This window comes from Cheilinus undulatus, linkage group 18, assembly GCF_018320785.1.
Source record: "Cheilinus undulatus linkage group 18, ASM1832078v1, whole genome shotgun sequence".
Taxonomy (NCBI): Eukaryota; Metazoa; Chordata; class Actinopteri; order Labriformes; family Labridae; genus Cheilinus; species Cheilinus undulatus.
The window spans coordinates 33,804,809-33,828,116 of NC_054882.1; the positions used below are offsets into that span (position 1 = coordinate 33,804,809).

General features: G+C 39.9%; 1 protein-coding gene across 3 annotated transcripts in view; it reads left to right on the forward strand.

Annotated features, from left to right (window-relative positions):
* The window catches only part of alk (ALK receptor tyrosine kinase), a 755,603-nt gene that overhangs the window by 601,670 nt on the left and 130,625 nt on the right, over positions 1 to 23,308 (forward strand). For all 3 annotated transcript variants that reach the window (XM_041812830.1, XM_041812832.1, XM_041812831.1), the window contains one exon: positions 10,631 to 10,762. In XM_041812830.1, coding sequence (XP_041668764.1) covers positions 10,631 to 10,762 — 132 coding nt within the window. The remainder of the gene's footprint in view (positions 1 to 10,630; positions 10,763 to 23,308) is intronic.

A 23,308-nucleotide genomic window follows, 5' to 3' on the forward strand; every position in this document is an offset into this window, starting at 1 on the left:
TGTTAAATGCTGTTGTCTTTAAACAGTTTTGTGCCCTTGTAGTAATGAAACCAGAGGGAATCAGATGTTCTTTCCTTAAAAAAATGTGATTGACATCTGTTAATGACATTGACATGAGTTATGGTCTTGGCACATTGAGTCTTTACACTTTTTGTCCGAATTTTTCGCCTTTTATAAAAGAAAATCCAGCTCATGTTGTTATTATCATGTTTGCAAACTGACGCCGAAATTTTTGTCCGTCATTTCTTTTCCAGAACAGGCTTGATTTTACGCAAAATTTCACATCAGTCCTTCATTTGGGTGAGTGATGATTCAAAACAGTGCCCATTGCTTCCTCCTCGCTTGCTCACCCCCACTGGACCCCTCCTCCCTCTCTCTCTCCCTCTCTCTTGCCCTGAAACCTCACTGCAGTATGAAAAAATTTGCCACCTTCTACACATTTTCGCAGTGAAGGCAAATTAAAACGCATCGGACCCAGTGTGCAATGTGCAGTGCGTGACATTTTTTTGGATTACGGATCCGAAAAAAACGCATCCAAAAATGATGGACCCTGTGTGTAAAGACCTTTACAATTAGGTAATTATCAAGGATAATATACAAATACTGCCACAGACCTGTATCGTTCAGCAAAACCAACCTTCGTCTGAAAAAAATTGAAAAAATGATCATTCTGTTCAATGATCATATTCCTTGTTGCACTATTGCAATATTTTAATTTCTATCTGTGTTTATTATTAAAAAATGTCATCACTGAGGGTTAATTATTTAAATCATAGCTAATAAATTGGGGTTAATGCTATCTGTTTTATTGGTGTGTGACCCCTGCCTAGAGTAGTATTGTCATGCCATCACTAGTATCTGCTTCTAACCTCTGATGTGAAGAGAAAATGAAGTGAAGTCGACATTATAGCGTCTTTTACAGCATATATTGACAGCTGTTTAAACTCCCAGTTGCCTGCTAACTTGAGAATGAGGCATTTGTTTTGAGAGAAAGTTGTCACCAATCAATCCTGGTAACCTAAACATTATAGATCGGTGCTCATTTTCCTTGCTTTCTTTGCTCCTCCCTGACATTTAGACAAAGGCATCAAGAAGCTGAGTAAACAGCAGGATGTCTGTCTCAGTGTCTTGCCTCTTCCTGTTTGTGTTTTTAGACTTGCAACAGGCAATCAATGTCAGTGCAGACCAGCAAATCTGACTCCTAAGTCTCTGAACCTCAAAAAAGACAGTGATGCTGCTGATATTTTTTGAAACATGCAGAAAGGGGTAATGATGTATTTGTAGTTTTCTCTGCAGATTTTGATTAGCAAACATATCATGCAGTAATAGAAAGGAAACCAATGGCATCTGCACAGTTAAGAGACGATATGTGTCGGATTATGAAAGCTTCTTGTCCTGCAGCGTTTCTTCCCTTGTGACTGAAGCATAGCGTCGATTTTGATCTCTGAATAGGTTTGCTTTGTTGCTGCATCAAAGATCGTCTTTGGTGTCTCGGCTGCTGGATTTATTTTCTTTTCTTACACCTTTGAAAGATTGTTCTTTTCGATGCTGTCAGTGGTGTATCAGTTAAAAAGACCAGATAAAGTTGATTTTAATGAATTTATGCGCTGGCTTTTCTACTCAACTGTTAAGAATGAAACAAGAGTGTTTAAATTTTCTGCATGCTCTGTTTTCAAACTAGAGCATGGTTTAGACTAAAGATTCACAATGCAACACGTCAGTTTTAGGTTGTTGCAGCTGCGTGGAATAAACTAAAAACTGTCAAGTCAAGGGATCTTGATGCATGTCATGTATTTTGACAATCACCCCCATGTTGTGGCATTATTAGATGTCCTGTTGGCCCTACTTTTCCTTGCAAAGTGATCAGAAATATATAGAAAGTAGACTAAAGTAGGCCAAATTTTCTAAAGTTGTTGAAATGGGATGCATCATACACAGCCTCCATTCATGGTTATGGCTCATCTGTAACCAGGAAGCGCAGCTTTTTCATCAGCCATTCCCCCGGTGAAATACAGACTTGGTAGCTAGTGTTTGCTTTGATCATAACAGCGAAAGTGTGAGAGAGCCTCAGCCACTAATTCAGCTTGACTACATAGATTCCTGTTGTGGTATCCTGACAGCTAAGCAATGCAGCACCATAGAGTGCAACATGGTGCACTGTTTGCCCCCCTCACCCAGTCGAGATCTCTCTTTTGCTTGCACTGACGTGGACAAGAAGTAAGAGGGCTAGATGCCATTTCTTACAAGGAAGAAGTGAAATTTACATGGCAGGTAATTATATATTCAATAGATTTAATTTGGACAGTGAGCATGCAATGCTCTGCTAATGGGACATGATATTTGATGATTGCATGCTGTTAGGACACAATTTAAGAGGTGACACCTATTCCTCTACATCACAGCATAAGCTATTAGGTATCCCACTGAATCACTGATGGATTGCTTCAAGGTCTGGATCCTGTCTTATGTTCTATGCAATAGTAGCAGGTAACTTCATTTATTCATTCATTTAGATCACATGATTCTTTTAAATGAACTTTACCTGTGTCAGTGTTTTGTCCAGGCCCTGATGAAGACCCTGTGCGGTCGAAACCAGTCGGCTTTCCGCGGATTTTTGATTTTTATCAGATATGCCCTGAAATAATAAAGGCTTTTTACCTAAATCCTTGACTCGAGCGAGTGTGCCTGAAGATTGCCCCGGTGGCTTCTCTCTTTTTTCGACTATACGCGTCACTCTTCAAGAGCACCTGGCTTCAATCTAGAGTTTACCACACAACAAGAGCACACAGCACATCTCTCCTTTTTTGCTGTGAACTTCATTTATTTATCCACGTGAACAGCAAAGTGAAACTCAAAGCCCAGAGAGTCAATACTATAAATACAATGAATCGTCTTCCCCATCAACAGATGTGAACTGATCAGATTTGAGAGCCATACTCTCAAAACTCATCTCACCATGAGTTTTTGTTCTGAAGTAGACTTAAAAAATGTGCATTACTCCGATTCAGGATGCACTGATTCACACTGGATTTGTTTTATCCAACATGCCGATATTTCCTAAATAATTGTGTATCTTGAAAATTACAGCTAAAGCTCATGAAAATCAAAAATCCACTATCTCAGAATAATAGAATAATGTGGAAAAGTACAATTTGCAAATGTTTCCTGAGCCTTCATTCCCTCACTCTGGTTCAGTACACACAACTACAACCATGGAGAAGACTGCTGACACAATAGGTGTCCAGAAGAAAATCACTGACATCCTCCACAAGGAGGATAAGCCACAGAAGGTCACTGCTGAATGGGCAGGCTGTTCTCAGAGGTTGTATCAAAGCTTATTCATGAAAAGTTGACTGGAAGAGAAAACTGTGGTAAGAAAAGGTGCACAAGCAACAGAGATGAGCACAGAGGAGTCAGCGAGTTGCCTAACAAAGAAGAATCAAGAACTCAAGGTAACTTCAAAAGAGTGGACCGAGGCTGGAGTAAATGGATCAAGAGCTAACACACAGACAGATCCAGGAAATGGCTACAAGTGTGGTGTTCACAGTCTTGAACCACAGATGTTATAAGCTTCTCACCTGGGCTAATGGAAAAAAAAAACTAGATGCCAGCTTAGTGGTAATATTGTGCACCCCTAGCTCTAAATGTGTTCAGTTGAAGTGTTTCCTGTTGTATAATGTCAACAGCCCTGCATTGTTAGCTGTTTAGCTTTATCTCACTAGCACCTTTATTTCTATGCCGGCCGATCCGTCCTGCTATTTATTTGCAGCTTCTGGGGCCGCTATAGTCACCTCTCCAGCTCCTCACCCCTCATACATCATTCCCCTCACAAAGCCAAAGTACCCCCCTGAGCTCACGGATAACAAAATTCACATTCTCCCCATGGCAATTCATCCCCCCACTGACCCACTTGTTTTCACATTCTGACAAGCGTGATTTAAGAAGTGAGGCGGGCCAGGAGTGCAGAGGCCATATCTGTGTGCACTCACCTGCCCCAGGAACATAAAGTTCAGCAACGTGGCCACTTTTTATTCCTCTGTCATCAAACTAAGATAAATCGATGAATTTACATACCTGGCCTAAAGGTTTCAGTGTACTCCAGATAACTTTTTTATTTTTTTGATAAATCGTCCTGCTTGCGGTGTCAACATTATACGGAGAGGAAGCCACTGAGCGCTAGGAATGCATAATGCATGTGTTGGGTATGACTCAATACACATAGCAAAACCACATTTATGCCCACAGAGTTGGTCATAAACAAACATCCTCCGCCTTTTTCAATTTGAATAAAAATGCCATGTTTGGTATTTCTGGAGGACTTAAGTTGAATACACGAAAGCACCTTGTATGTACTTGTCACTGTCTTTAGTTTCTAAAAAGAGCTCGTAACATGAGTCACCCTGCACTACATTGGCAAAAAGTGTTATAATCAGCATCATTTTATCTGGCTGTTATGTTTTCAAAAACTTTAAAGCGTAGTACTCACTGGCATGTTAATGTGAATGCTGTAACCATTAAGTCCATGCCCTGCCACAGTTACAGACTGGAGGAGGCATCAGACTAATGTGTTTTTTGTCCAAAAAATGTCAACCCCTCTTTCCATCCATCCAGCTGACTGTGGCAGTTCCCCACTGGGCATTTAGGTTTTTCGATCACTGTGAAAAGAAGCAGAGAAGTGTGCTGCAAATCTGCCGTAGCTGTGAAATTTCCGCTCTCTACTGCATCATGACTCTGCAGTGATTTCAGTGCAACAACCATGCAAGACTGGAGGAAACTGAAGTGTCATGACGGAAACTGTCTGCTTTATTTGTGTGCCTATTTATTATATTGCATATTTTATGAGCAGATATTTACACTTTTTTCTCTTTTTTTTGGAACTGACAATTCACCCATTCTCTAACAAATCACATCCAGGACACCCACACATTTAGCCCCAGGGAATGGATGATCTGCTGGCTACATCTAAATCATGGAGCAGCATAAATATGTATCACTGAGCATTTTAATTTATGCATAGAAGTAACATCAGCATATTTACATAGAGTTAGAGAGGTTGAAAAGTTTGAGTCAAGCTACCAGTTACTTCATGCTGGATGATAAGTTCAAAATACTGTTTAAAATTATTAAACAAGGATTTATTTGATTTGACTCAGCATTAATAAAATGCACAAATAAGTCAAAGAGTCCAACTGTCAGATAACTGCAACCTTTATGTCACTCAGTACATTTACATGCAGTTAGAAAAAGTTGATTTATTGTGTTAGTCAAAATAAGGCTGGCTCATTAGGTCTAGGGTGGTCATAAGACTTGATTTGAGCCATTTTAAGGATGTATTTCTTCAGTCTTGGTGTTACAATGACAATAATAATAATAATACATTTTATTTATTAAGTGCTTTTCATAAAACTCAAAGACACTGTACAATGCAGAAAAAACAATACAGATACTTATAAATGAACATTAAAAGTAGATAAAGCCAACATAAACAGACAGACAAACACAAAAGACAGAACATTACAATCACAGATTAAAAGCCATTCTAAAAAGGTGAGTTTTCAGTATTGATTTAAATGTAAGTAAGTCCGTGCAGTTTTGAATGTGTGTTGGGAGAGAGTTCCAGCGGGAGGGGGCAGCTATGGAGAAGGCTCTCTTTGATACTGTCATAAATCTTGAGTCTGTTCGTATGCAAATTGTGTTTCTTGTTGACGCGACTGTCATCCAAGACCAATGGGAGCCGGAGTTGTGCATTAGCACATTAATTCACTTCGTTCTTCAAAATATGAATGTGAGCGTACATCAAGCGAGAGCTGCTGAATGTCCACTCATAACTAAAGAGATTGAAAAACTTTTCTGTTCAGAGCTGCAGTCAGATCTCTGCACCTGTGTGCCTTGTCTGTCAATCCATTCCAGGCTGACATGACAGGTACGGTAAACCGCTGTTGGAATTTTTAAAGTAGCCCAATGGGATTGTTCCTGTGGTGAGATGACACACATTTTCATACAGTACTTTTATTCTGAAGACTTTCCGGGATAGTTCCTCGGTTGTTGCAGTAACATGCAAAGTTCCTCTATTGTTTAACTTTCCTTTCGTTTCTACTCGATGTAAATAATTTTAAAACATTGGATTATAAGAGCTATTAACTCTAATGTGATCCCCATCTCCTTCTACATCTTGTTCGCTGCTCAAAAATTGTTGTTGTGAATTACCACCAGATGCGTGATGGGAAATAATCTCAAACAGAATCGCTGTTTTGTAGTTAGGGACCACCAGTCTTTGCAAAATCTTAGTCTGAGACTAAAAACTCAAGAGTTTTTATAAAAATTTAAGAGGGTCTCAGGTGTCAGTCTTTTTAGTCTTTTAAGAGTTTTAGCAAAGTCCTCTGGTGTAAGGCTGGCATTAGATTGCCGTTACACCAGAGGACTTTGCTAAAACTTTTAAAAGTCTGTGAAAAGACAGGTATCTCAGACCTTTTTGCGTTTAAAGGCATTTGGCCAGGAAGTCGCAGAGGTTTGAGTCACTGTCTAAGATTTTGACTGGGGGTCAGTAAGGCTAGAGTAGGGTTTCTTTTGAGAAACTGCAACAACCAAAAACACGCTTCAGGATTTAAGTATAGTATGAAGATGTTTGAAGAAGTTTTCTCACCATAGCAACAAACTGATCTGGCTATTACTTTGAAAACGCAAATAGAGGTTAACTGAACGGGTCATGTTGGCCTGGAATGAATTGACAGACATGATACAGACACAAGAGCAGGGAGATCTAGCTGCAGCTCTGGGCAGAGAAGATTTTCCATCACTTACGTAGTAAGTAACCTTGCAAAGCAGATGGATACACCCATTTCCTTGTTTTTCACTGGCGAATCCATCTTGCAAAGCTCCCATCTGAACCGTTTGGGCCAAGTTAGAAAGTGACAGGACCAATCAGCGACGAGGGGCAATACTTTCAGGCACGGCAGAGTCGGGACGTAAACAAGCAGTAACAAGAGGCCAGTGCAATTATGGCTGGAGCTTAGTGTGGATGCTGCTAAAGCGTGAGTTTTATCAGAACTTCGTTAAAAGAACAAAGAACAGCAGTGAGTTGTTTTATTTTCAAAAACAACAAAAGTCGAGTACTTACATGTCTATAGTCGCCATGTTTCGCGTTAATCCCCGTAGCTGCGCACGCGCAGCTCAATAGCTGCTACGTCACGTTTTGTTGCTCTTATTGGCCTGTAGAGATGTGACAGACAGAACGTTCATCCAATCACACTCTGAGTTTTTTTCAAAGCCTCTGCCTTTTCTCAGATGTTTCCTATTGAAGCTTCCCAGATGGATGTGTGAAACAAATCCACCTGGCTTGTCAGGTCACGTAATAAGTGGACATTCAGTGGATTCATCTGAGCTACCTCACCATCATGTTTTGAAAAGTTAACCAATTTAATGTACTTACACACATTATGGCTCTCAGTAGTTGTGGCTGATGGTCATGTCATTGAAAACACAGTTTGCCTAGGACTAGACTAAAGACTTATGACAATATCAGATGTGTTTGGTATTGTCTTAACGCCAGGACTGAGGAAAGACTGCCTAAAAACTGCTCAGATCAAGTTTTGTGACCACCTTACACCTAATGACTGCTGCCACTTTAGCAAAACTCCCATGAAACTCCATGTTTTTACTTTGACTTTGGAAATTTGTCTGCGACTTTGAAATCGCTGGAAAAGTCATTAAGTGTAAGGCCGGTATATCACTCCTAGATTGTATGTTTGAAGATCTGACTCTTGCATGTATACACATCAGAAGGCCCTAGCTGGCCTAGGTGTTCTGCTCATGCTCAGGCATAACAAAGCTTGCATTGTTGTTTGCTCATGGATACTACCACAATCTAGATGGATGGCATGCATTGCATTTGTGCCAGCAGTAATCATATTTATTAGCAGGCATAGAAGTCCATTAAAAAACAGATCGATAAAACAAGATAGAAAACGACATAAAAACATTCAACAGACAAATACAATACCTCCCAAATTATAAAATGCATTTACACCAGCATCTCCACAAGGATGGCTGGTATTGTACAGCACTATAACTGGGATTTGTCAGCAGCATAATAATGGAATTCTGAAAGTCCTTCAGTCTGCATGCGAATTTTTACATCAGATTTCTCATAAGAGCTTGGAAAGTGTAAACTCCTGCTTGACAAAACACCTCACTTGCATTTGTCCAACAAGTTTTTTTTTTTTCAACAGTATCACAGTGTCATTGTAAGCAACATGGAGCTTTTGTAGGCTCAAGTTTTTATACCTAGTCCACAAGGCTGCAGTGTAGATAGGGGTAAGGTCTAAAGAGTGTGCATTTTGTATTTACTGTGGTAATCGTTGTCTAATATTAGAATTTGTTTGATGATCTGAAATGTTAAAGCATGATAAAAAAACATCATCTACCACAGGGGCTGTCAACCTTTTCAGCCCGCGACCCCTAAAATAAAGGTGCCAGAGACTGGGGACCTGAAGGTGGCTGAACACAGCCATGCACATTCGAGAATAGTCGTGCAGACAAGGCCGCCTATAAGGGGGGAAAGAATGGGAGAGCTTTCTGGGGCCCAGCCAAACTGGGGACCAGCAAAATATGGTCCATTGTTAAGTAAAGCTGTGGTATTTTATATTTAACCTGGGTAATAACCACCCTTATCAAAGAAACAAATTTTAATTCATTTGTGTGGTAAGTAGCCCTCTTAAAATGTAAATCGTTTTGATACAGAATTAAAATGTGTAAAAAACAAAAAAAAGCTAAAATTGGTTAATAATGACAAACAAAATGGTGGGGAAGGTGGTGAAATTATATTTTAAAAGTAGCAGAAATGGGTTAGAAATGCCAAAAATTAGATAAAAGTGGCAAACAAAAACCAAAATATGGCGAAAATTAATTAAAGTGGCAAAATTGGGCATATACAGTAAGAAAAGGGGATTCAAAAGTGGCTGAAATTATGTTAAAGTGGCAAACACAGGTGGAAATTTGGTGAAATGGAATGAAAATTGATATAAACTGGCAAAAAAAGGTTAGCAGAGGCCGCAATTGTCAGAAACGGGCAAAAATGGGCATATCAAATTGTGAATTGTGGCTTGAAAAGTGGTAAAAGGGGTTAATAGTGGCAATAATGGGTCAACAGAGCAAACAATAGGCAGAGAGTTGCAAGATTTGGTTTAGAAGTAGCAAAAACAGTCAGAAAAAAGTGGTGAAAAGGGTTAGAAATTGACAGAAAATGAGTTTGAGTTGCAAAAATGTGTTAAAATTTGGCAAAACTGGTGTAAAGTGGAAACAGTGTAATTAAAAAATGTGCTTAGTGTTTCTTTTGCATCTGGAGACACCCTCTCAGTCTCTCACGATCCCCAATTGGGTCACATCCCCAACGTTGAGAACCCCTGATCTACCAGGTGATACCCTGATGGATGTGAAACAGATTCCCATTCCATGGATGTGTGAACCAGTCCATCTGGTTTGTCAGGTTATCAACCTGGTAAACTATGCACAGATAAAAACCCAGACATCTACAGTAAATGACTTTTTTGTGTTGATTTTGGCTCTAGCTTCTCCTTCTCCTGACACGTCTCAATGTTCCTGTCAGCATGAGTTTCAGAAAAGTGTGACTGATGCATCACAACCATGTCACATAGAAAATGATGCACACCAAAAAAGAAAAATTTACTTGTGCTAACTTCACGTTGATATTAGTGTAGCATTACTGCCTGTGTTGTCAGCTGAGCTAACAGCAGTAGCTCTCCTGTCGTGGCCTCCACTGTTATCACACTTCCGTCTCAGGGTGCATCTGAATGGAGAACAAATCTGCATAATACAGATCAAGGGCAGACTACAGACAGCGCATGATAAGAATCACTTCTAGTTCCTTTTTTCTCTTCACGATGAAGGGAGAAAAACGAGATCCTCATCTGCTGAAAGCTTTTTCCACTTGATTGTTTTTGTTCTCTTAACTGTGATCAGCTTGTCATGATTGAGATGGAGGTGAGCCGTCCACAAGCTGAAGATAGCAGGGCTCTGATTTGCATAGATATGCAAATGTACCAGGTTACAGTTGAGTTGTTAGGACCGCTGATATCAATTGGTGTCAGTGCAGATGTGCGTTGCCTGTTCCCTCCCTTTGTGCTACCTGCTGCAGTATCTAGGTCATTGTTTTTGCTGCTCGTCTGATGGAGATGTACTGTATTCAGAGCCAGATGCTTATGCAGCCTGGCCCAGGTTATTTATAATGCTACAGGCAGTGTGTGGATGTCATACAGGTTTTACAGTCAGGGTTATATTAGCCTTTGTCACTGACTGATGTACTTTTATGCATCAACTGCATATATTTTCTACTGTTTGTAAGTTATGTTTCCTGGAGCTGCTGATTTGTGTTTTTATGTCTAACATAAATCAAGCAGCGTTACTCAGTAAGTAAACACAGAACATAATGGGATGCTGTTTTTCCTCAGCTCCAAAAGTAGATATTTTTGTTGTTTTCTTGTCTGATTTGCTGCCAACAATAAAATCATTTTCCAAACTCTTACTGCCATGGTGAAAACATTTTGTATCTGTACACTGTGCTGGGTGAGGAAATCCTTCCCATGATGAATTTTCTCCCCCTTCTCCTCTGCAGTGTCCTCTCCTGGTCCTAACATCACTCTGGAGGGTCAGTACCACTGTCACCAAGGACCGGGGATCCCACTGGACAAACTATGTGACTTCACCACTGACTGTCCGCTGGGTGACGACGAAGGCGAGCGATGCCGTGAGTACACAGCTGTTGATAGCAACATGCACGAGTGAAGCCGCCGTGTCAGCTTGTTTCTGCACTCATTCCTGGGACAGAGCAGCTGAGTTGTTCAAAATGGTCCACCGTAGTGAGTCATCTTTAATGAAACCGTAACATCCTGCCCAACAGAGCAACAACAGCGTGAGCTTTTGTGACACAGAGGCAAAGGGGGAAAGCAGCAAACAGCAGTGTAGCTATGCTTGGCTAGCATTTCTCACCCTTGACAAACTCCATGGTTGTTATTTCTATCTCCTTGCACATTTGTTTTTCTGCTGTTCCCGAGGCCTAGGAGGAACACTAGCCAAGTATGCTGACATCTCATTCACAAGTAATGTCCCCCAGGCTCTGCTCCGTCTGTTTATGTGTGCATGTGAGTTATGAGGATCTTTGTTTCAGTCTTCCCAGTATGCCCGCTTTGCTATTGTTTACATAGTCTATAGAACCACAGTTCAAATCTCTTACCCTTTAGTTTCTTTTATCCCTTTTTTAATGGTGTAGTTAGTTTTTTTCACCCATATTAAACTGACTAGAATTAATTTGCTCCTTCCTGCCAAGCGGGTCAGCCAACCATGTGGTGCTTATTAAAATGATGGCTTCTCCCTTGTGCTTATAGGTTTGCTAACTATGGCAGCAGAAGGATAAGAGGGTACGGATAGGGCTAGAATCCCATGCAGACACGGTTCCTCCTCCTGGTACAGGAGGACTTATTAGCGCTAATTGGCCTGAGAGGCGAAACCCAAGGGGATATTCTCTATTTGAATGTGATAAGTGTGTCTGCATGTGTGTCTGCATGTGTGTGTGCAAATAGTAGTTACAAGAATAGAGAATTTTACGATAACTAGTAAACACCCAACCTGCAACCTGCATGAGCTATTGGCTAAATCCAGCACCCATGAAAAGTGAATGGTTACAGTGTTTCCAGCAGTACCAGTTAACTCTGTAGACTTTGTTTATGTTTGTAGTTTTGTTTCTTATGACAGAGCTTAAGGAAAACCTAATACCTAGGAAAATCTAATACTCAGATGATAGATTGCAGTGGTCTAAACTGCAAACTGTTTTATATAGTCAGGTAATCAAACACTAAATTGTATAGGCCTACTTCTGAATATTAAGTTGATTTATTTATTTATTTGTTTATTTATTTTTAACCAAATTTGTCTTGCTAAATGCTACAAGGCTAAATATTGCACACCGTACCTCTAAAATAATGGCAATTTATTGTGTTGGACCAAAATGTTATTTTTAAAAGCTTATAAATATCATAGACTGAGCCTGTTGTGGATCGATTTACTCATTGATCTTCTTTTGCTTGTATACAGCTCAAATAGATCCAAACTGGACCAACCATTTTGAAAATGCCTCACAACAAGCACCAAAAATAGTGTGCACTGCATTTCTGTTAAACCATAGAGTCAGATTGGGAAGTATACGATCTCCATTACTGTTAAACCTTTCTCAGTATGCTGATTAAAACTCAGTAGAAGCAAGCCTATACAAGAATTAAACTTTGTATAAAAACTTTGTAGATTATTTCTGTGTTGTAATAATGAAGGTTGTTATTATTATGATTATTATTATTATTATTAAAACTAACTAAATAAATGAAGCGAAGCAAGCAAGCTAGTTCTGTCAGCAACTTGAGAAGCGCCAATCAAATTCATTCTTGTCATTGTCATATTCTCCAATCACAAGCATTCCTCCTACTTCCGCGGCTTACTTAAACTCCAAAACGTCTGGTCTCTTCCTCTGCATCCCATGCTGCCTTTGTCAGTGTTGCTCTTAAATGCCCCCTCCTCCCCAGCATCCACCTGTTGGCCCCAACTGGGGTTATAAGTATGTTATCACTCCTTAAAAATCCTGCATATAATTATGCCAGTAATGATAAAGTAAGGGCCTAGACACCAACAAATGTATTGTTTGCATTTAAGGAAAAAATGCTTGAAAACTGTCACAGTTGTCTGACTGAACCAAAATTAATAAAATTTAAAAATAAAATCATTTCAGTTAAATGAAACTACATAAAAACTATGGTTTACAAGTAAAACTAAATCTAACTAAAACTGTTATATGTGCTTACTAACTAAAATTAAGCAGAATTAGGGACAAAATGTCCTTAGTTTTACTACTTGGAGTAAAACTAATAAAAACAGAACTAAAATGAAACACTTGCTGAATAAAAAATAAAATAAAATAAAATAAAATGCAGTAAAAACTTATTAAAACTTAACTTCAAATTGAAGCAAAAGATGAAAACAAAATAAAAATCAAAACTAATGAAAATCCCAAAACTATTATAACCTTGCTAATAGTGTTGTTTGACATTGTTAGAGAATTTCTGGTAAATTTTTTCCTGGGTGCGACCCACATTCTCAGCTCTGCTGCCCATGCCACAAATGCACATTCCTTACAAATGTGGCACCATTTAAAAGGGAAATAAACCCGCTTTCCAACGGCGTAAGATTTATTACCAAGAAGCATTATGATGATAATGAAATAATCTACCAAACACAGATGTCCTTACTTTTTGTGCTAAGTTGAGTTGGGCACTTTCCAGTGTACAGAACACGCAGTGTGTGCCTTGACATATTTCATTCAATCCTTGGAGAAGATTCTTCTTTAACCAACTCTATAAAATCAATAAAGATTGCGTTTATTACAGGGCTGTTTAAGGAATCATAGTTGCTTACACGTTTCACTGTTAGATTGAGTTACAATAGGACAGAGGATCAAATAAAGCCGAGTCTCTTACTCTCTTACTCCTGCTTAATGAACACTGAGCCGTGTCCAGTATTTGTGATAATATCCACAGGCTCTATAACAGAAACTTGTTATGCTTCTTTCTGGAAGACTGATAAAATGACTTTGGTTATTTTAATTAAGACATAAGAGACAGCTAAATGTGTGTGCAATGATGGCAAGTGCCATCCTGCTGTGAGTTGAGCTTTAAATTATTTCATTACTTTACTCATCACTGATTAAGCCCCAGAGAGAAGATTTTTTAAAACATTTTTAAACTATGAATTATCATACATCCCATTACACTGAATGGACAGAGCCAAACTGCCTGTGACTTCAGGAGAAGTCGTTGCACAGTGAGATCACGTGACATGCGAGTATGAGCAAGTTTATTTATAGCATCCATTTTTGACTGGTCCTTAATCTAAAGTCTAGAAACTAACACACGTTTAAGACTTATAATGTAAACATGCACACATTACACAGAAGAGTTTTGTATAAGAATAAATAAAGGGATAAAGTGGCTTTTTTAGATATCTCAGGAAACAGTGTTACCACTCCACCACAGCGTAGATTATGTATAAAATAATTAGAGCACCAAGTTCAAAGTTCTCTAATAGTGTTGGAGTTTAACACTCATAGAGTTAACTTCTGACACATTAAAGTTTACTTCTAACACCACATTTTTGAATCCTTCTTACTGGAGGTGTTTATTTGAAACATGTACTATTTAAGTCATTTCATGCAATTTGAAATCTTCCTTTAGTTCACCCTGCAAAGGAGATTACCAATGTAAGTTTTAGTTTCTATATACATGAATGAGACAAAAAGGGTGTTCATTCATACAAAACAACTGAATGCCTTTACAAATTTAACCTTCCCACTCCACAGGTAGGCAGTGATTAACTTGGTTAATTACATATAGAGACAGACAACATATAGAGACAGACAAACAGGCACTCTCACATTCACACCTATGGACAATTTAGAGTGATCAATTAACCTAACGAGCATGTCTTTGGTGGTGGGAGGAAGCTGGGCTACCTGGAGAGAACCCATGTATGCACGGGGAGAACATGCAAACTCTGTGCAGAAAGACCCTGACCGGAGACCTTCTTGCTGTGAGGCAACAGTGCTAACCACTGTGCACTGTGCAGCCCCTGCCTACATATCCAGGTTTGCGATGGCAGTAAATGGAGGTTAAATCAACTGACTCTACAGAGTTGATTGGATCAATACCGGTAAATAACTCCAAACTGAAGACCATTTCACTCAGAATGGAGTTAAAATTACACTTTAGGAGTGAAATCAACTTAACATGACACTCATCTTTTGACTGTGTACTCCATTTATGACTTTCATTTAACTTTATGCTTCACGTTTACTATGGTTGCAGTGGCTTGTGTTTGTTGTGCTTCCTCCTTCAATCAGCTTGCTTCCCTATTGGCTATTGCTCTATTCCAGTAGCACATGTTCCTGCTCTTCCTGTGCCTCCAAGGAAAGCTGGAGGCAGGGAGTGAAGCGGCAAAGCAGAGCAAGCATGCAACAACAGGATGACATTAACATACATATATACATGCATACATACATTAGCATACATTTCTGTTGCCAGACAACCAGAGCAGTTGGCAGCAAGAAAGATGCACTCTTGAGTTATATCTTGGACTTGCAGTGTTTTTCACAATTAAGTTGACAACATTTGTTAAAACTTATGAAAACAAAGAAGATGGCTGGTCCAGGACACCTCTGAGAGAAAGAATGGGAAATTTCCATCAAGAAAAACCCAAAAAAGGTGAAAAAGAAGACCTCAGTCTCAACTTTTGGCTAGCTTAAAAGCTAACAACAACTGCCAGTAACTGCCCGTGAACACTGCCTGATCAACAGGAAACTGCTGAATGCTACCTATTAAGGTAGCGTGGGGTGGCGCGTATGAATGCAGGGGCCCAGCGCTCCATCACTAGCAGCAAAACAAAGCCCTACACTTACACCAGAACTAACAGCATGCCCACAGAGTTTGCATTTTACCTGACAGAGATTTTTCAGAGAACGGGGCACTCAGAGACTGAAAGGAGGAGGACGCGGAGCAGCATGACACCTACAGCCAGTGGGGAGGAGGCAGAGATGGCATTGTGCAAGAAGGCAGAAGCGGGGCAAACAAGCCAGGCTGCAGGCTAGGCTAAGAGCGACCCCACATAAAACCTGCCCTACCAAGAATCTTTCTCCTGGGTGCTCGCTCCCTCACCAACAGGATGGATGACGTGAGGCTGCGGATTTCTGACCACCGCTTCGATGACTGTGTTTGCTGCTACAGAGGAGACTGTCAAACTTAATTTCATTGTGTTTTTGCAATGCAATGACAATAAATGACTATCTGTCTATCTATCTAAATACATCAGATAAAGCATAGAGGAGGAGCTGGGGTGGAGGAGGGTTGCAAAAAGCAGCTTGCAGAGGAAGCAGCAAAGCATAGCCAGCATAGTCATTTAATATGGCGGCATGAGTGCAATTAGCCAATAGAGTGCTTAGAGCAAATCAGCTGGCTGTCAGCTGATGATGGCTTGCATGAGATCAGCTGATCTCAAATATACAGCAGTGCTGGACTCCATGGCCTGTCGGAACTAACACCATATGCTTAATTTAGTCCTCTAGAGTTCTGAGATAAGAGCCATGTCACTGGCAACAGTCTGCTTTTTCTAAAAACCATCATCTAAAGACAGAACATTCTTACTATGCAGAGTTAGCCAGTCAGAATAAAGAATTTAAACCTGCTGATAAGTTAAAACTCCAGTGAGCTCTAAAATCACTGTTGCGAGTCAGGGCATGCCAAGGCTGTCTTTTGATGCTGGGATCATGGTATTGGCATAGGAAAATTCACATCCCTAACCCACAGTAGACAAATCCTTTTTTAATACTTGACACAGGATGAAGGGTCTTAGGGGGAAATTCATATTGATGTGAGTGACAGGGATATGTTCAAGATGATACACCTCTTCCTACACATTCCTACACATCTTTCCTACATTTGGGAGCACATTTAGGAGGCATGAGTGCCAGCTGACATTTGCATTGAATCAATATTCTTTCTCTATTGAATACTAATCATCTTTGTGGTCTTTGGTAAAGTAAAAAGATAGATGATCTTTTGTTCATTCCTCAGTCCACTCTGACACCTAGAATGAATCTCTCTTCCTCATAGTCCACAACTTCTTCCACCTTAGGCTTGGTGTTTGTTCCATTTTCATCTCCATCTCTCAATGCAATTACCCCCTGCTACCCGGATCATAAAGTGTTCCCTCTCTGATACCCGATTCTCTATGATCTATCCACGAGTCTTCTTCATCTGATTTGATCTATTTAAATCCTTCATAAGCCCTGCCAAGGCTCATTAACAGTAAAAAAGCAGAGAGAGGCAGGAGGAACAAACTTAGCTTGTGTCAATCACAAAGCTTCCTGACATATAAGGAAAATCAAATCCCTGCGGATCTTCCTCATCATCCTAGCCCTGCATCATTATGCAGAAACACATTCTCCACTCTTTGAGAGTTGCAGCTTCTTCCAGTTGATGTTCATCGGTCTACATTCTGCAAACACCCGACTGCTTTCGAACACCATATTTTCCATGCAACAGAGAAATGTTGCTGCAGCCAAGACGGATGCAAGCAAAAATCCAAAATAAACTGCAGGATAAAAACATTCCTCCTATTGATTAATCATGACACAGTGAGACCAGTGCTATGATATCTGTCTCTGTCTCTTTATCGATGGTAGATCTAGTATGGTGAGTTTGTCTTTGCTCTGTTGTAAAGAAGATAGGACATTTCCCAGCCAACAGCAACTATAAAGAGAAATCACAGGATTCTACCTTCATACAAGATTTCAGTGTCTTTCTATAATTATAAAGATAAATCAATTTGAAATGTAGTGCTTTTTACAGTGAAGTTATTTTGAAATATCAACATGCCTGCGGTTGTGGGGAAGCAAACATCCACAGGGTCTCGCTTGCATGCATGTGCATATGCTCTCAGTGCCTCAGACACACAAAAGGCAGATGCTAGGCAGCAGATTTATGCATGAAAAGAAATAACAACAGAGCTCTAAAACACTGTGAGAATAAACTGACATGAATATTTCAAGAAAATGGAGAGCAGGCATGTTTTAATTCCTGCGATAACTCCAAATATTCTAATCCAGGAGTCTATGTTAAGTCATGTTAGGCAGTAAACCAGTACCAGTATGGGATCATCTGCTCTACATAATGTAGCTCATTTTAAGAAAAAAGCCAGTGTGTCCAAGTAGAAGCCACCTAAACAGTTGCAGAAAAAAAATACTCCAATTTGATTAGAATTTCCTGTGTCTGTATGTGACACAGAGCCCTGTGCTGGACAGTTTCCTTGATCCTGCTCCAGTCCACTGTATTTCTGACCATTACTGCCCACTCCTGCAGTGGGTGTCATCCACTTCCACTTGAACCCATATCATGTCGTTCCAGTCCCACAGAGACACAGTGTGCCCCAAAGGGTAGTAAGGGGGCTTTAAACCCCGTTACTGACAAGTAGCAGGACTCTAAACTTAGCACAAAAACTGAGGAAGCTTGTGTTTGGCAGATTATTTCTTGTGCTTCTTGGTAATAACTCTTATACAGATGGAAAACCTGTTTATTTCCCTTTAAAGGGTGCCACATTTGTAAGAAATATGCATTTGTATGAGACCAGAACTTGGCTGCATGCAGTCTGTTCTGGATTGTCTGTGCAGGCTGCCGTCAGCAAACCTTGACGACAAATCTGTATAAGACAGCTTACATTTCCTAGGTGCCAACAGGGTGAAGAAATAGTCTTCTTGGGGTGTCGTCTTCCCGGGGCACCCACTTCACGGCCTGTCACTGACATCCTCTGTTTTATGGAAATTGGCCTTCAGTTTGGAGATGGCGCTCAGGCTCACCTTAAATTATCCTGCAACTTGGTTTTGCAAACCAAGGCAAACCATGGTGACAGTAGACATGTCAGTACACGACTTTTGTCGTTTTTGAAAACAACTCACTGCTGTTCTTTGTTCTTCTTTTAATGAAAAAATGTCGTCAAGTTCTGATAAAACTGGCACTTTAGCAGCATTCACGCTAAGCTCTTCCGCCATAATTGCACCGGCCTCTTGTTGTTGCTTGCTTACATCATGACACGTCACTGATTGGTCCTGTCACTTTCTATCCGGGCCCAAACTGTTCAGATGGGAGCTTTGCAAGATAGATTCACCAGTGAGAAACAAGGAAATGGGCATATCCATCGGCTTTGCAAGGTTAGGAAAATATCGTATCGTCCAAAATATTGATATCATATCAGGATGAAACTGGTGATATACACCCCTATTACTTTTTGCTCTAAGTTTATATAAACTAACAAAATGTAGAAGTATTCCACTTTCATAACACAGCACAAAGACATTACTCCATTTTCTTTTCTGTCTTATTTGATAAATTATAATCCAGTCCATTATACAATTCACAATCAGCCCCTTAGCATGCTGATAGTTTTTCATAAGGCAGGCCTTTTACTATCACCAGTCCTTTTAGTTTTATATTCTTAAAACTCTTAAATGTTTTGTGACATTAATAACTGTGGCCATGACATGTCATTCAAACAGAAGCCAGAGTAATCGGGTTTTTTTATTTGCAGCACGCGATGACATGCTTTATAGGCTGGGCCGTTTTGTCAAGTTGCCATGACAGACATTGTTACAGTGTTGACATTGCTTTGAAAGTAAAGAATGGGATTGGATGACACTCCACTCACCATTCACAAAGATTAAGTAATGTTCACGTCAGCGTTCATCCAGTATTAATGACGATGTTATTGACACCTCATTACATAAAGTGTTTCTGGTTTAGTCACCCCTGCAGTGATGCAGAGAGAGAGTCACAGTCCCTCGTCTACGCAGAGCGAATGTGTGCAGATGTGACAGCACAGACTTCTTTATTCATGTCATGAGAAGCCATCATATGACGCCACTTTGATTCCCAGTGCTTTGCAGAGGGAACATCAAAGTTAGACTAACTGGTTTATGTAGCAAGGAGACAGACTCATAATATCACAAGAAGCACAAGAACATGAAATTTACTTATTATCCAAAAAAGTCGAGACAAGCTAAGGGGAAAAACATCAGAGAAAAATATAGCTTCAATGGGGTGTTTTTACTGAGTATGACTTTAGAATAAAAATGAAATGATGGTAGTTTTATGATGTTTTCTCTTTAAAAGCTTTTGTTTGTTAAAAGTTTCTCCTCTGCCTGAAGGATACCTGTGTTATGATATTTTCTCTGGCCAGTTTCACTTCCATTACCTGGATGATGCCATTCTCAAAGAGCACACTGTTACAAAGGCACTCAGTGTTTCTTATAGGTAATGGCCGCTCACAGACAGTGTCTCAGGATAAAAGCAACATAAAGCAAACTTTAGGAGAAAACTTTCAAAGAGGCACATCAAACTCAATCCAATGTCAGTGTTATTAGCAACAGTCATGAAGTTTTATGCCTGATATGTGTTTGAGTCTGGAGTCACAACAAAGACCTTTGTGGTTTTAAAACCTCTAAAAATGCAGGATTACAAACAAATATGCCTGCCTCTATGTCTCAGTATATGTTATCAGTGATATTTACAGAAAAAAAATTGCTCCCATGTGTATCAGGGGTCTTTCATATCTTGCATTACAATACATTACATCCGTTTTGGGCATTCATTTACCAAGTTCACTATACTGCAGTTGAGCAGCCCAGTTAGGTTTAGTACAGTTTGGCGTGGTAAATCCTGACCTTGGTTGTCCTCCCACCAACGATGTCCATCACGCCTCATTTGTTTTGTTGGGATAATTTTCTCTATCTAATCTGGATCATTTGGCTCAACTCACCAAAACGAACTCTTCATCTGTACCAGTTTGGCTTATTGAATGTGTTATAATGACAAAATGGGAAAAGGAAAGTGACTCTCAAATGTGAGCTACAGTAGTAACCTTGCAAAGCAGATGGATACGCCCATTTTCATGTTTCTCACTGGCGAATCCATCTTGGAAAACTCCCATCTGAACAGTTTGGGCCCGGTTAGAAAGTGACAGGACCAATCAGAGACTAGGGGCAGTGCTTTCGGTGGCGGTGGAGTCGTGATGTAAGCAAGCAGCAACAAGAGGCCAGTGCAGGTAAAGCAGAAGACTAGCATGGATGCTGTTAAAGCACCAGAACTTGATGACATTTCTTCGTTAAAAGAAGAACAAAGAACAGCATTGAGTTGTTTTCTTTTCAAAAACGACAAAAGCCGTGTACTGACATGTCTACAGTCACCATGGTTCGCGTTATGCAGTTCTCTGGAGTTTATTCCTCGGTAGCGGCTACGTCACGTGTTCTGTTGCTCTGATTGGCCTGTAAAGGTGTGTGACAGACAAAATGTTCATCCAATCACCTTCCTATTCTACTATCCTACAGTCACTGTTATAAACTATCAGTTCAAACAGGGTAATTATCTCCCACAACACCTAACACTAACTCTTAGGCCTTAAAAACACTTTAAAGTTTAAAGAATGAGGACAAATAAAGAAAAAGACCTTAACTGACATTGGTCTGTCAGTTTAGCCTAAAACTGCTAATTTATTAGTATATATGGACAAAATTTACGGTCAATATATGTATGCTGAAACACACAGGCAAAATATCTGAGCTAAATACAGGCAGACATTTTGATATCTGCCAATACTAATGTGTGCCTTTTTAAGCTAATATCTGCTGAAACCAGACCAATGATATCGTGCATCCCTAGTATGCAATGAGGCGTGTCCTCTCAGAACAGTAAGGTTTATCATTTGGTATCTGAATGCCCAAAACGGATGTTCATCTGAGCTGTTGCAAAGTAAAAACAGGTTCTCAGGTCAGATTTTTTTGTGACAGTGTGAACAGTACAAGTCACATGGAGTCTGACCTTTTCAAATCAGATTGGGCCACTTAAGTGTATCCAAATCAGATAAAGGACGGATTCATTAACAAAGTAACCTCAGTCTGAACAGCATGAGACTTCGACGTCACTGAGTTGACAGGATAGGAGGAGGAGAGGGGGGCTACATGACAAACCATGTTCAACTGACCAAAGCATCCATAATCATGGACAGTTTTCCCCAAGACAATGATAATATTTTCCAGACTAAAAGCAAACTGTGAGGTTAAAAAACATCAAGTCAAACACATTATCTAAAATGAAGGCCCGGCTACTGAGATGAATACAGGAAGCACAAATTAAGGCTTACACTGCCGCTGTGCATACAACAGACACAATAATCCCCATTTCTCCCCTAGAATTAATTACTTCCTTATGTATGGCTTGTCTGAATGTTTAAAACCTTTTTCCAGCAGCAGTGCAGACAGTAGCTGCATTTACTGGGCATTATGAGGCTTATAAGAAAATGTTATTGAAAGCAGTCAGTATGCTTAAACATACAAAACATGAAACTTTCAGGTTGCAAAATTCCACTCTTAGCTCATTGTCAGTGTCCAGCTTGGATCTGTATTTTGTTTTGATTTAGGCAATGGCAGAAAAACGTATCCCACTGTGGTTGATGTGTGAAAAGAAGGGGTCTGGCTCTGTTTTTTACCTAGCTTAATCAGTGTCATTATGGGTGATTTCTTATTGAAATAACCTGCTGCAGAGCAAGCTACCCTGGAGATTTACCTCAGTGAGAAATGAAACACCTCCATAGTTTTGAAAAACACTCTTAACCTGAAGTTACCCTTAAGACTGTGAAGGACGCCACTTTGTTCTTCCGCAGAGGGTTGTGAATCACCACTCCTGCCTTTTATGAAAGAATCTCTCTTCACACCATACTAAATGTGACATTTATATTGTTCTCTGGCAATTGTAGGTCAGTTCAGGACTTTGTCTCACCACATTTTAAACAGTTATGTGAACAGCCAGCATAAAGAAGGTCTTAGCAAAATCAGAAGCAGTTTGAGCATAGCCATAGTCATGGGCGTAGCACAGGGGGGAAAGGGTACTGATTTCCTGGGGCCCCAGTAGGGAGGGGCCCTTGAGAAGCCTGTGATGAAAAGCATGTTTTTATCTATTTTTTCTTAGTAAATAATATCAGTTTTAAATCAAATGCAATCAAATGAATTGGTCAGTAGACTAAAATTTGTATCAAATAGCTCCTCCCTCAAAAATGTCCAAATGTCCAGCACTGCAAAACAGAATGCAAGTAAATTTAGTTTAACCATAGTAAAATTATTTCTCATAAATGGGGAAATTATGGTTAAATAATACATTAAAATGCTAGACAAAACCTGGCTGCATAAATATGCCACCCCTACACTAAAACTTTAAGGAACTTTTTCATTTCATGACAGCATTATATCTTTCCAGGCAGAAGATCTTGACACAGCAACATTTGCCCAATCCCTCCCAGTGCTTCAGTGCTTAAAATCAGTAAGATTACGAGGGCCTTTCCTGTGCTCAGACCTTTTCACATCAGCCCACAGATTTTCAGAAGGATTTAGGTCGTGACTCTAGCTGGGTCTCTCCAAAACATTTATCTTCTTCTGGTGAATCCATTCTTTTGTAGATTTGGTCGATGCTTTAGGTCATTGACATGCTGAAAGGTGAAATTCCTCTTCATCTCCAGCTTTCAGGCAGACACCTTGAAGTTGAATTGACTGATATTTGGAACTTCTCATAAACACCAGTTCCAGTTGAGGAAAAACTGCCCCCAAGCATGATGCTGGCCCACCATGCTCTTCCATGGGTAAAGAAATGCCCCTGTAATCTAA